Here is a 13,761-nt window from a genome sequence, read left to right on the forward strand (position 1 = left end):
GTACAGGAGGTGTCTGGGAGATGTCTGGGGGTGTCAGGAGAGGGGGGTGTGTGTGTGTGTGTGTACAGGAGGTGTCTGGGAGATGTCTGTTGGGGGTGTAGGGAGAGGTGTGTGTGTGTGTGTGTGTGTACACGGGGTGGCTGGGGGGTGTAGGAAGAGGTGTGTGTACTGGGGGTGTAGGGAGAGGTGTGTGTACATGGGGTGTCTGGGGGTGTAGGGAGAGGGGTGTGTGTGTGTGTACAGGTGGTGTCTGGGAGATGTCTGTTGGGGGTGTCGGGAGAGGTGTGTGTGTGTGTGTACAGGAGGTGTCTAGAGGATGTCTGTTGGGGGTGTCGGGAGAGGTGTATGTGTACGGGGGTGGCTGGGAGGTGTCGGGGGTGTAGGGAGAGGTGTAGGTGTGTGTGTGTGTGTGTGTGTACACGGGGTGTCTGGGGGTGTAGGGAGAGGGGTGTGTATGTGTGTGTACACGGGGTGTCTGGGGGTGTAGGGAGAGGGGTGTGTGTGTACAGGGGGTGCCTGGGGGGTGTCTGTTGGGGATGTAGGAAGAGGTGTGTGTGTGTGTACGGGGTTGTAGGGAGAGGTGTGTACGGGGCGTGTCTGCGGGTGTAGGGAGAGGGGTGTGTGTGTACAGGGGTGGCTGGGGGATGTCTGTTGAGGGTGTAGGGAGGTGTGTGTGTACAGGGAGTGGCTGGGGGGTGTAGGGAGAGGTGTGTGTGTGTGTGTGTGTGTACAGGGAGTGGCTGGGGGTGTCTGTTGGGAGGGGTGTCTGTTGGGAGGGGTGGCTTGGGGTGTTGGGGGACATGTGGGAGGGGAGGGAGAGAGCGGGCTCTGGGTGTGGTGGGGGATTGTTCTGTTCTTTGTGCACACGAGCTCTAGAAACGTGCAAACATTGTGTGCTCGCTAATGCGCATTGCGCATGCCTGGAGATCACCCCCCCTCCGTGCCCTTTGCCCCGGATGTCCAGCTCGTCCTTGCCGAGAGGTGGGGAGGAGCCGCCGGAGCCGGAACCTGCTGCTGGGCGGGTAGAGCTGGGCCTGGGGCGGGGGGGCGGTCTGGAGGGGAGGGGGTTTTGAGGAGGGGGCGCGGGGGGGCTGTGTGCATGGTGCGGGGGCGCCGGGGGCCTGCGTAGAGTGGCGCATTGGGATTGATCTAGGGCGGCGGGTGAGGTGTGTAGTGAGTTACACACGTCATTGTTCACACCCGTGTAACTAATGGGCGTGGCTACACAAGTAGCTCCCTGTGGATCAGCGGTTCTTTACCGTCCTTGTTGTGTTGCGCAGCGCGAGTGCAGCGGGCTCCAAGGCGCTGTGGTTGTACAAATGATACTTTTACAAACCATGTTCTGACCCTGTGAGCGCGGAGAGAGCAGCGATCTCTGAATGTGATGGGGGTGGAATCGATAAATGATGGAGTCCGTATACAGTTATGGAACAGATTGATGAATTAAACAGTAGTAAATCCCCAGCGCCAGATGGGATTCACCCAGGAGCTCTGAAGGGACTCTCATTTGAAATGCAGAACTACTAACTGTGATATGTAACATATCACTTAAATTGGCCTCTGTACCAGATGATTGGAGGATTGCTAATGAGTAAGGTTAAGATTCTGTCACAGATATTTTTAGTAAAGTCAGGGACAGGTCATGGGCAATCAACAAAAATTCAAAGAATCCCATGACCCGTCCCTGACTTTTACTGAAAATACTGGGGGGGACGAGAAGCACAGTAACAGTCAGAGCGCTGCCAGGGGCTGACCTCTGGCAGCTGCTCCAGTCCTGCTACTGCTCCTGTGGTAGGAGCTGACTACCGCTGCTCCAGTCCCTGCCACTGCCTCATCCCTGGGGTTGCTGGTCCGAGGGGTCACCCTACCAGCCAACTGCTCCAGCAACCCTGGGGCTGATCTTTGGTTGTTGCTCCAGTGCCCTGGGGACTGCTGCTCTGGTGGCCTCTGCTCTGGCACCAGGGGGTTGACCCAACCCTCGCCGGCTGCTGCTGCTTCAATCCCGGGGGGGCTGACCCAACCTTGGCCGCTGCTTCACCCTGGGGCCACTGCTCCAGCAGTCCGGGGCCGCTAGCTGCTTCAGCCTTGCCCCTGAAGAAGTTATGGAGGTCCCAGCAATATGCATCCGTGACCTCTGACAGAATTGTATCCTTACGAATGTGATGCCAATTTTTAGGAAAGGCTCCAGAGGTGGTCCTGGCAATTACAGGCTGGTAAACCCAACTTCAGTACCAAGCAAATTGCAATTATAGTGAAGAACAGAATTATCAGGCACATAGATGACTCTTCCCAAACAAATCATGTTCAACATGGCTTTTGTAAAGGGAAATCATGCCTCATTAATTTACTAGAATTATTTGAGGGGATCCACACATGTGGACAAGGGTGATCCAGTGGATATAGTGTACTTGGATTTTCAGAAAGCCTTTGACAAGTTTCTTTACCAAAGACTCTTTAAGCAAAGTAAGCAGTCATGGGCTAAGAAGGAAGGTCCTCTCATGGGTCATGGTTAAAAGACAGGAAACAAAGAGTAGGAGTAAATAGTCAGTTCTCTGAATGGCGAGAGGTAAATAGTGGTGTCCCACAGGGATCTGAACATGGACCAGTGCTGTTCAACATATTCATAAATGATCTCGTAAAGGGGTGAACAGTGATGCGGCAACTGTGATGATATACAGTTACTCAAGATAGTTAAGTCCAAAGCAGACTGCAAGAGAGTTACAAAGGGATCTCACGATACTGGGTGCCTGGGCAACAAAATGGCAGCTGGAATTCAGTTTTGATAAATGCGAAGTAATGCATATTAGAAAACATAATCCTAACTATCATACAAAATGGAGTGTAAATTAGCTGTTACCACTCAAAAAAGAGATCGTGGAGTCATGGATAAGTCTCTGAAAATATGCACTCAGTGTGCACTGACAGTCAAAAAAGCTAACGGAACGTTAGGAATAAGTGGGAAAGGGATAGATATCATAATGCCACTATATAAATCCATGGTACCCCACAAGTCTGGCTCTGCGTGCAGTTCTGGTCGCCCCATCCAAAATATTAGAGTTGGCAAAGGTACAGAGAAGGGCAACAAAAATTATTAAGATTGTGTAACAGCTTCGTATGAGGAGAGATTAAAAAGACTGGGACTATTCAGCTCAGATAAGGGACTAACGGGGGATATGATAGGGGTCTATAAAATCATGAATGGTGTGGAGAAAGCGAATAAAGAAGTTCTGTTTAACCCTTCACATAACACAAGACCCGGGGTCACCCAACACAATTAGGTTTAAAACACAAGGAAGTATTTCTTCACACAATGCAGAGTCAACCTGTGGAACTCATTGCCGAGGATGTTGTGAAGGCCAAAACTATAACTGGGTTCAAAAAAGAATTAGATAAGTTCATGGAGGACAGGTCCATCAGTGGCTGTTAGCCAAGATGGTCAGGGATGCAACCTCGTGCTCTGGGTTTCCCTAAGCCTCTGACTGCCAGATGCTGGGACTGGATGATGGGATAGATCACTTGGTGATTGCCCTGTTCTGTTCATTCACTTGGAAGTACTTGGCATTGGCTGCTGTCAGAAGACAGGATACTGGGCTAGATGGACCATTGGTTTGACGCAGATTGGCCATTCCCATGTTCTTCTTTTCTAAATTTCCATTGTCAAAATAAATGAACAATGGTCACTTTGTGGTTCAGTTTCCTTATGTCATCTGTTAACAAACTTGATGTTTTGCAGAATCCAGTAATTCAGAATGGCCACCATTTTTGAATTTGTCTGCCCAAAAGTTAGGTTCCTAAATCCATGTCAGGGCCCTGATTCTGCAATGACATCTGTGCGAGTGCAGAGATCCACCTGCACAGATGTCATTGCAAGACCTGGGCTGTAGGCATCTAAATAGAAGTGGCCTGATTTTTCAGAAGTGTTGAGCAAACCAGCTTCCATTTAAGTCAATGAGAATGTCAGATGCTCAGTCCCTCAGAATAAGGGCTACTTTGCTTAGATGCCTAAATATTGATTTAGGAGTCTAACTTTAGTCCCATAGATTTGAAAACTTTGGTCAATGTGTTTCCCAATCACAGTGAACTAGTAGTACAGTTTTGTCTATGGGTTTTTTATGAAGATTTGCTGCAGTAAAAATAAGCAGAATACATAATACACTGTATAAAGTAAGTGTGCATGCTATGGAGTGTAGTCAAATCTTGTCCTATTGCTAATGCATCTAATTTTGTCTGAAGCTACTAGAGTTACAGTAGCTCAGTTAAAAGACAACCCGGGTGCCTTGGAAAAGGCGTATAGGTAGTTTAAAGTTAATACAGTTCTATGCAGGAGGAGCCTGTTTGCTGAAACTCACTGACTGTAGATGTGTGTGGAGCCCTATGTGGATACAATATTTGTATCCGCATCTGATCTGCAATCTGCAAACATGGTCTGGGGATACTGCAAATTTGCAGGGCTCTAGAAGTGTGCTGCTTGTGAAATTTACAGGGAAGTGAAAATAGGATTATAGAATGGAATATCTCCTGCATTGCGAGGCTATTTCTACATTAGACTTTCTGAGGCTTGGTCTACACTAAACCCCCAAATCGAACTAAGGTACGCAACTTCAGCTACGTGAATAACGTAGCTGAAGTTCGAAGTACCTTAGTTCGAACTTACCTCGGTCCACACGCGGCAGGCAGGCTCCCCCATCGACTCCGCGGTACTCCTCTCGTCTAGCTGGAGTACCGCAGTCGACGGCGAGCACTTCCTGGTTCGACTTATCGCTTCCAGACAAGACGCGATAAGTCGAACCCAGAACTTCGATTGCCAGCCGCCGAACTAGCGGCTGGGTGTAGACATACCCTGAGACAGTTCCCATCATTGCTAATTTTGGCATAGCTCCACTGAGCAGAGCAGTAGTATAGATGCAGCTTCAGGTGGTTACCAACATTTTAACCAGTGTCTAAACCTAGGTGTTGTAGTGTTTCTGGCAACTTGTCTATGAGAGTGCAATTATGGGGACCCTCCCCCTCCCCCCGAAAATAAGCTTCATGTAGATGAGACCTAATAGGTTCCATCTTAAATCCCCAAAGTTATCAAATTATTTCCAAATTCCCCACATTTATTTAGTGCATCTAACTACATCTACTTCTGGAGAAGAGGTACAAAAGTTAAACTCCAGAGGGTTGTTTTATTTGATTTTGTTATGGGCTTCAGAGCAGAACAGACCTGAGGAAACTATTGGATAAACATAAGGTGTGTTGTGTCAAGAGCACGGAAGGGGAATGTGCATGAGAGCTTTCTTACCTGCGGAGGTGAACTTTTTTGGTTCTTTTTGTTTTTTGTATTAAAAAAAAAAAAAAAAAGCTTTCTGGCTCTCAAGAGGATAGTGTTTTTATACGATTTTTTTTCTCCCTATAGCTAGAGTACAAACTTTTTAAACAAATGGTTTAGTTTATTAACTTCAGCTTTAAAAATGAACAATTGTCTCTTTCTAAATCCACCTAGTGGGAGGTTTCACATGGTGATATTTCTCCAACAAGAATAAAATGCCATCTTTTAGAGAGAGTACTTAACACAACTATTTTATGTGCAGATCTCCTTTGTACATGTTATGGACACAGGTGTGGATAAAGTAAAATCTAATGATTTGACTGAAAAGATTGATCATCTACATCTGTTAATTTCAATATTTAGAGGTATTTTGAAGAAACTAAAGTGTTTTTTCTCTCCTCCTAGGCTGGCTGCAAACACAGTTGAACAGATACCACTGATACTGTCTGATTCCAAACAAGATGAACACATTGTCATTGCTGCTAAGATTCCCTCACTACCGTTTTCTTAGAAAGATTTCTTTCAAAAGCTTCCACTCAAATTTCACTCCTGGATCATTATTTCCATATATTCCATCTTTTAATTCAGTATGCTTGTATTGTACAAAGTGGATGTTGCCAGCAAGTGATTTGAAAAGAGGGATGTGTTATCAAGCAACCGTAGACCAACAAACACAGGGACTTTGTGACAAGGAACAGAGACTTGTAGACAAACTTTACAGTGGATTAATCAAAGGGCACAGAGCCTGCTTGGCAGAGGCCATTACTCTCATAGAATCAACTCAGAGCAGGAAAAAGGAGATAGCCCAGGTGCTCATTCAGAAGGTATTATCCTACCACAGAGAACAAGAAAAGTTAAATAAAGGAAAACCACTAGCCTTTAGAGTGGGTCAGTCCTCTTTTGTCTGTCCAGTAACTGTTGTGATGTTATAATGATATCACCTCTTGTTTCCGATATTTATCATTTTAAGCAAATATGGAGTATAGTCTGAAATCATTGGGTTATTAATAGTTTGTAACCATCTTTGAGTCACTTGTATTGTTCATAAGAATAGTTTCTCCACAATGCTGGAAAATACTCTTGGGGAGACTTTAAAAATGGCTCCTCAATTTCTGGGGAGAATAAAGGGGAATTTTTCATGGATGATAGGATTAGTTTTGTTGAGCTGAAGAATATGGGGGGCTAGAAGGCATAGCTGCACCAACTATTCAAAGTTTAGATGAGCATTGCCAAATGACTGTATCTTTTTTCTTGAGGTGCATGTGTTTCCCCAAAAAAAGGAGGAGAAAAAATTGTTTCAGTTGTTTTATCATTAGTAAAGGCCCCACCTTAAAGCAACCTACCTTATAGCTGAGGAGAGGTGGGTGAGATTCCCTTTACAACCTATCAGATGCTTCAATATCAACTGGAAGGATCGCTGTAGAGTGGTGTAGTGCACAATTGCCTTATGCATGTGTATGTCCAAAGGAAGCAAGAACTGGAACAGGGCATCTTAAAGTTAGTGAAGAGCACAAACCCCAAAGCAACAGGCCAGTCCTAGTTTAGTTGTCTTAAGTTAGCATGCAAGTCACCCATCTTCTTATCTGAAACAGAAATTTTAAATAATGAATGATTTCTGAAAATTGTAGATTTGACATGTTGCATTTTTAAAGTTCTGCAGTGCAAACCAGTATGGAGAAACTTCTGTTTGGGGAGGGGAGAAGAGGTTAAATCAATCTTATGTTGCTATGGGCAAAATGAATAAGTGTTAGAGAAGTGAATGATCCCCTCCGGAGTAGACTGATATAATACACTGCAAATCCAGAATGAGAAGGTTTGGATTTCTTCATTAGAAAATTCAATATTAACATGTAATTCTAGTTGCCTTAACAGGAAGATGAAATCCACCAGTATGTGGTTTATGAAGGTGATTAATTGTAGCAATTGGTTGCATTTTGTGATATATCTGGAGGCAGGAAAGGGGGAAGTTACTTTTTTCAGACAAATGTAAATTTAAAAAAAACCAAACACCCCTCTATTAGTAGCGGGTTTTGTGTGGAGATGGGGGTGTGTGCAAAAGAGGAGGGGTAATTTACTAGTAGTGACAGGCCTCAGATTATTTGTAGTAAATAATTAGAATAGGGTCTCATAGTATTTTTCTTAAATATATTTTTAAGACAAGTTATTTCCTTCACGTTATTGTCAAAGGAGTGTGTTGGGGATTAGTTCATAACGTGAAGAGCATTAAGAAGGAAAGATCAGTAGAGGCTATTGCCTATTTCATTAAACTAGAGTTTTTTGTCCTTCTACTACTTAGGATTGTCTGGTCCCCCTGGTGCTGGGAAATCAACATTTATAGAATGCTTTGGGAAAATGCTTACAGAGAGGGGACACAAAGTGTCTGTGCTGGCTGTGGACCCTTCCTCTAGCACAAGTGGTGGTGAGTATGTCTTAAAAGTTTTTTGTCAGCTCTCCAGAATTTAATCTTGACAATATCTGGAGCTTCTGGTGTGTGTGGTTGAAATTTTATCCTATAAAGTTACATTAATGAACTATATATTGCTTTTTAGTCATTTTTGGTGTGCTATGGAATTAGGCATCATAGTCCGAGTTTTGTGAGGTCCCCAAACTTGTGCTGTCTTCTGGTGGCCTTGTATAGTCTCTCTCTCTCTCTCTCTCTCTCTCCTGTATGAAATTACTTCCTTGGTATTGTAAGGGGAAAGGGAAAAGTTCCTTTTCTGTGATCCGTATTGTTGTTGTTAAAACTTTGCAATGTAGACTGAAAGTGATGCCAAATCTCTTCATTTAGAGGCCATCAGAATATACTTGCAACTCAGTCCTCCTCTCGCTCTACCCCTCCCCCCCCCCCCATATATTCTTGCTTTGCCTTGGATCTTGGAAAAATACACTATCATCCTTGAATGGGAACAAATTGTTTAACTTCTGTGGGACTATCTTGGTTCCAAGATAGACTCTTCTGTGTAGTAAGTCATAGTGAGGTTGCAGTGTCACTGAACTTGACTAACTTTTGTTGGCCACCTGCTCTTCAGCATCAGGCTCTCCAAACCCAAGTTGCTTTCATCTGCAAAACCCTACCCCTCCCAAAATTTATGTTCTGTGAGGCAATGCTGACTAAGCTTGATTTAGCAAACTTACCTGGGACCTAACCAGCAGTAACTGAGATTTTAATCCTTTTGTCATATATGGCTGTATCTGACTAATACGTTCTCATTTTCTGTATATCGTCCTCTTGAAACTTGTTATAATTCTACTACATGGAGATGTTACAGCTTAACTATGAATAACGACTGCAATTAGTTGTGGCTAGAAGGAATATTCCTTGAATGTGTAGTGGAGACAGTCTTATAGGTCACTAGAGAAAGGGGTCAGGATAAGGAACAAAGAGAAGGACTGAGAGGGTCTGTCTCCTTTTAAACTTTAGCAACACTTGTCATACCAATAAATTCTCATTAAATTCAAATAAAAATTGACTACAGGAGAGTTTCTTCTTGGGAGGACACTGCTTATCTCTGGGCAATTTGCTATGGAATGGGAGATGAGACTTTGCTCTCAGGGAGGGATAACAGGTAAGAGTTTGCTGACGCAGCTGCGCTCAGGTCACACATATAGGGGTTCGGGACTTGCAGAGTCTGTGCTGGCATAGAGGAAGCCCTCTGAGTTTAGGGACAGTGGGCTGCAGTAACTTGCTGTTATGCTTCTGTGATATTCTCACATCTTGCAAGCCGAAAGAGCCACACAGGAACTTGCTAGCACACAGCACTGGGAAATTCCCATTTGATTCTTCAGCAGAGACACTCACCTGCACCTATGTTACTGACTATTGAAAATAACTGACTACTTGCCCTTTTTGAAATTGTTAATGTTAAATGTTTAAGGCTCACTCTTGGGTGATAAAACACGGATGACTGAGTTGTCAAGGGACATGAATGCTTACATCAGGCCATCTCCAACCAGGGGGACGTTAGGAGGTGTGACTAGGACCACAAATGAAGCTATTCTGCTATGTGAGGGAGGAGGCTATGACATCATTCTTGTGGAAACAGTAGGTATGTGATTTAAATGTAAAAATCCAAAATTTAGCACTTGCACCCCACTGTACTGTCCAGGCCAACTTATGGCACTAATGATGCATATTTCCTCTTACAGCTTTTCTTCTTCCTTGTCTATTTCTGGTACTTCATCTTTTCTGGTCCATTCCTTTTATAAGTGTGTGTTGACTTCACCCAATGGGGCCTTAGTGTTATATCTTTAAGCCTTGTAAGTTCTGAGAGAGAATTTTTTCTAAAACTAGATTTCATACTGACCTTCATTGTATCCAACTTTGTTCAGCCCAGAAAGAGAGGGAGCCACAGTGGGACCTCTCCTTAGTACTGTCATTAGAATGGCTGTGAAAGGTCAATTCTGGTTTCAATTTTTCAGGTGTGGGGCAATCAGAGTTTGCAGTTGCTGATATGGTTGATATGTTTGTTTTGCTGCTACCACCAGCAGGAGGAGATGAGTTACAGGTATTTATCTTTTTGAAATGCTAATGGTGACCTAAAATATAAGTCTGAATTTGGAATAGGTGTGTGCATTAAGTCTGAGTAATCAAGTATTAGTGCTTGGTGTTGTCCTAGCTCTTCTCCCACTGAAGTCAGAATCTTACCAACTTGACCCACAAAATTTGGATCTGAATTTTCCCAAATGTTCAGGTGTTAGGATTTAAAGTTTTGGTTCTGGCCAGTCTCTTATGATCCACATTACTCATTAGATATGATTAACTTCTTCTCACTGTGAATGCTAGTATAGGTACATGGCAACAACAATCAGTTGTGTAACAACTGATTAGTTTAGCAAACTCAATTATGCTCCTTTCAGGTAATATATGCCAACCCATGCTATACATACATGAAGGATGTTAGTTTCTCATGGTAGAGGAATAAATATGTGAACTAATGGTTCGGAGAGTCGTCATAACTGCCTAACTACTAATGAAACCTCAGACATTCCTAATATTAGGAAATTCCTGGTGCCTAAAGATTAAGAAGAAAGTCAGGGGGTAAGATAATACAACAAACAAGCCTCATTAGTTTATGAAGGTTTTATGACTGAGTTTTTCTAAGCATTCATTTTTTTCCCTTTTCCTTATTCCATTCAGGGTATTAAACGGGGTATAATTGAGATGGCAGATCTAGTTGCTATAACTAAAGCTGATGGGGATTTAGTTGTGCCTGCGCGGCGGATACAAGCAGAATATGTTAGTGCTATGAAACTACTTCGCAAGCGCTCTAAGGTTTGGAGACCAAAGGTTTGTATGTTTTTTCACAATTTTCTTCTCTTTATTTCAGAAGAGGTGGTGTGTAGGTTACAGGACCTAACTTCATCCTAACTACATATTAACTACCTGGACATTTACATAAGTCTCTTCTGCCCCACTTGTGTACCTCTGCCTGAAACATCTTTGCTGCTTCATTCACACATCCCTTATTTATTGGGTACCCTCCCTGAACTAGTTTGGAAAGCCATTACACACACTCTCTCTCCTCCAAATCCTTCCTCAAAACTCACGTCTACTACAGCAAACTGATAATGGCTAGACCGAGGGTCAGTGGGGCTTGCTGATTTGTAATAATTTCTATACGTTTTTAAGAAGTTTGGGAACCATCTTGCTGTAAAGCATGCTAACCTATGTAACTACTATGATCCATGTTTTTTTCCTCCTTGTTATACCCACTTGTGATGTCTCATGGGATTTTAGTGCAACAACCTTGTCTTCCTGTGTGTACAGCACCTACCACAATGGGTCCCTGATCCTGTGGTACTGCAATACAAATAATTAGAATTTATAATTGAGGCAAGGAGGCAGTAGTAAAATGCTTTTATATATAAACGAGGCTTCTTGAACACTGGATAAAATGGACTATCAGACAGTTTGATCCAGCTGGACTGCCTGAGGCTTGGTCATAGTTCTCTGTTCCCATTCTCCCCCCTAAACTTAGAGTGCCTCAGCTTCCAGTCATGTGAAACCCCATTAGTGATTGGATGTCACTGCAGAAGGCAGGGCCACTACTACTTTACTTCCTGATCAGATTTTTCAGCCCTCTGGCTTATCCCTTTGAAACAAAAACCAGGAAGTTATGCAAACTGACCTGAATGTGCCCTTCTACCAAACAGTGTTATTGCTTTTTTTATGACTGTATTGACTGCTTTTAACATATTTACATAGGTGGCACATACATTTGTGCTTTGCAGTGTCTAGTGATTAATTTGTTCAAGCAGCAGAGCAATTTACTCAGAGCTGAAACCTTTACCCCATAAATTTTAGTAGGGAATGTAGCCTTTCCCTGTCTGGTTCAGTTCTGCTCTATATAAACACAAAGCAAGAGTGCTGACAGGTGACTTGAGATTTATATCATCTGGCAGAAGCCACTCTCTCCTCAGCACTGCTGAGCAGAAGTTTAGATCTAGAAGCTATAGAGACATCCTTTTTTATTTAGGAAATGTTAAGGAGTTTACAAATCCTTGCCCTGTAAATATCAGCAACAAAACAATTCTTATAACAGTAAGCTTTAAGTTTTTAAAGAAAAAATATACAGGAGTTGAGTATTACGATATTAGAGTGAGCATCATTACAACACCTATTTCTAGAGATTTTATTACATTGTGTGAAAGCTCTCTATACACATTTAACAGACCATGCATCTCTGGCAAGTGTTAATAGTAAAAGAAAAAAAATCAGACCCGTGTGGGGTTTTTGGCTGAATATTGAATAAAAACACTTCTCTAACTAGGCTGTTTTTAGAACTTGTTTCAAATGGCTTGGATGTTTGCTTTCTAGCCTACAATCACACTTCCAGGGTACAAAGGGAAGTTAATACTGTTCTTACTATAGTATTGAAACTGTGCAGGGTTTCATATTAAGCTGTACTGGTTCTAAATGTGGTTATGCAAATATCCAATTGACTTTCCATTTAAGTAGTAATATTGTATATTTTACCTTTAATTTGATAGGATCCCAAAACCTTCAGTAACAAATTATATTACTGCACTGCAGCAACTGCTTGGGTGTAAGCCCTCAGACAGTATGGGGGGAACTTTGTTCAAAAATACTTAGGCAAACCCTCTTTGTCACAAGTGCTATAGGATGAGAGTATCGTTTTGGAGGTGGCAGAAGCTTGGTTTTCAAGTCTCCTTCTAATGAGACGCAACATAAGCTGCATGGTAGGGGGAAAAGTCTACAGTAGCACTTAAGGATGAGTTCGCCTTACTAGGATTGGAACTTGTGATTTTAATAGAATCTAGCTGACGCAGAACTCAGGTGTAGACACCCTCCCCAACCCACTTAGTTTCTTTTAAAATGTCCTCCTTAATCCAACAGGTAATGCGCATGTCTGCTAAAACTGGAGAAGGCATTTCAGATATGTGGGATAAGATGACAGAATTTCATGATCTCATGCTTACAAGTGGTGAGTTGATCACCAAACGACGGAAACAGCAGAAAGTGTGGATGTGGAATCTAATCCAAGAAAATATGCTGGACCATTTTCGGAGTCATTTAGCAGTGAGGGATAAGATTCCACTTTTAGAAGAAAAGGTTCTCAGTGGTGTCTTGGCTCCAGGGCTGGCAGCAGACCTATTACTGAAAGCATTCAAAGACAGACCTTAAGATACCATGTTCTACTGTGTCATTGATCAATTTGCACAAATTATTTAAACATTAAATAAAATTTTCCTAAGCATGGCTTCAAATCTTTTACTGCAGCATACTTGAATGTAGCCCTAGACTAAATTTATTTTTTGACTCAGGCAAACATAATGCACATGAGGAACAAAGCTAGTTTCTGGGACTACCACAGATTATATTCAAAAAGAAAAATGTATGCTTCTAAAACTCTTATTTGAGTACAGCATTGTTAAGGATGTTTTAAAGCTTTTAATGAGATTGTAATAGAAATTGTTAAAACAAAGTAACTTTGTGGTACCGTGTGTCACAGTAAGCTAGTTTTGCCTGTGTTCCAGATATTTCAGCACTTGTCCTGTTATATTTACCAACAAAACCCCCATACAAAACAAGGGTAGGTGCAACTAAAACTGCTCTTGGGCTCATCTAAATGTCTTTCAGTGGAGGGGACATCTGTTTACATGACTGTTACATTTTACAGTGCATACATGACCTGTCTGTATAACTTACCAAAAACCTGATTCAGTCAACACAGTAAGCACCTTAAAGGATGTCTCCAAAGTCTCATTTACTCAACAAAAATAATCGTTTAAACATGGCTATGGTATAACACAGCTTACTGCTGCTGGAGCCTACAGTGGTTTAAGCACACTGTTAGGGCCACAGTTAGAGCGTGTCCATGCTACAGATTTCAGCTCTGGTATAGCAGTAGATGCTGCAAGGGGAGCTGTTGCCAGCATGGATCATTGCCCATCTCCTCACTGTGAGTGACAGCAAAAGCATTGGGTGC

General features: G+C 42.7%; 1 protein-coding gene across 3 annotated transcripts; it reads left to right on the forward strand.

Annotated features, from left to right (window-relative positions):
• The first annotated feature begins 953 nt into the window (after nt 1-953).
• On the forward strand, nt 954-13,498 carry MMAA (metabolism of cobalamin associated A). Of its 3 annotated transcripts, XM_024207568.3 has the most exons (7): nt 954-1,022; nt 5,717-6,199; nt 7,608-7,730; nt 9,187-9,357; nt 9,731-9,816; nt 10,449-10,598; nt 12,669-13,498. In XM_024207568.3, the coding sequence occupies exons 2-7, from the start codon at nt 5,773-5,775 to the stop codon at nt 12,954-12,956; spliced, it is 1,245 nt and encodes a 414-aa protein (XP_024063336.2). In that variant the 5' UTR covers nt 954-1,022; nt 5,717-5,772; the 3' UTR covers nt 12,957-13,498. The 3 variants fall into 3 exon arrangements, with proteins under 3 accessions (XP_024063336.2, XP_024063337.2, XP_024063338.2); XM_024207569.3 differs by lacking the exon at nt 9,187-9,357; XM_024207570.3 differs by lacking the exon at nt 954-1,022 and having other exon boundaries at nt 6,063-6,135.
• Nucleotides 13,499-13,761: the final 263 nt, after the last annotated feature.

This window comes from Terrapene carolina, unplaced genomic scaffold (assembly GCF_002925995.2).
Source record: "Terrapene carolina triunguis isolate 2854851 unplaced genomic scaffold, T_m_triunguis-2.0 Scaffold66, whole genome shotgun sequence".
Lineage (NCBI taxonomy): Eukaryota > Metazoa > Chordata > Testudines > Emydidae > Terrapene > Terrapene triunguis.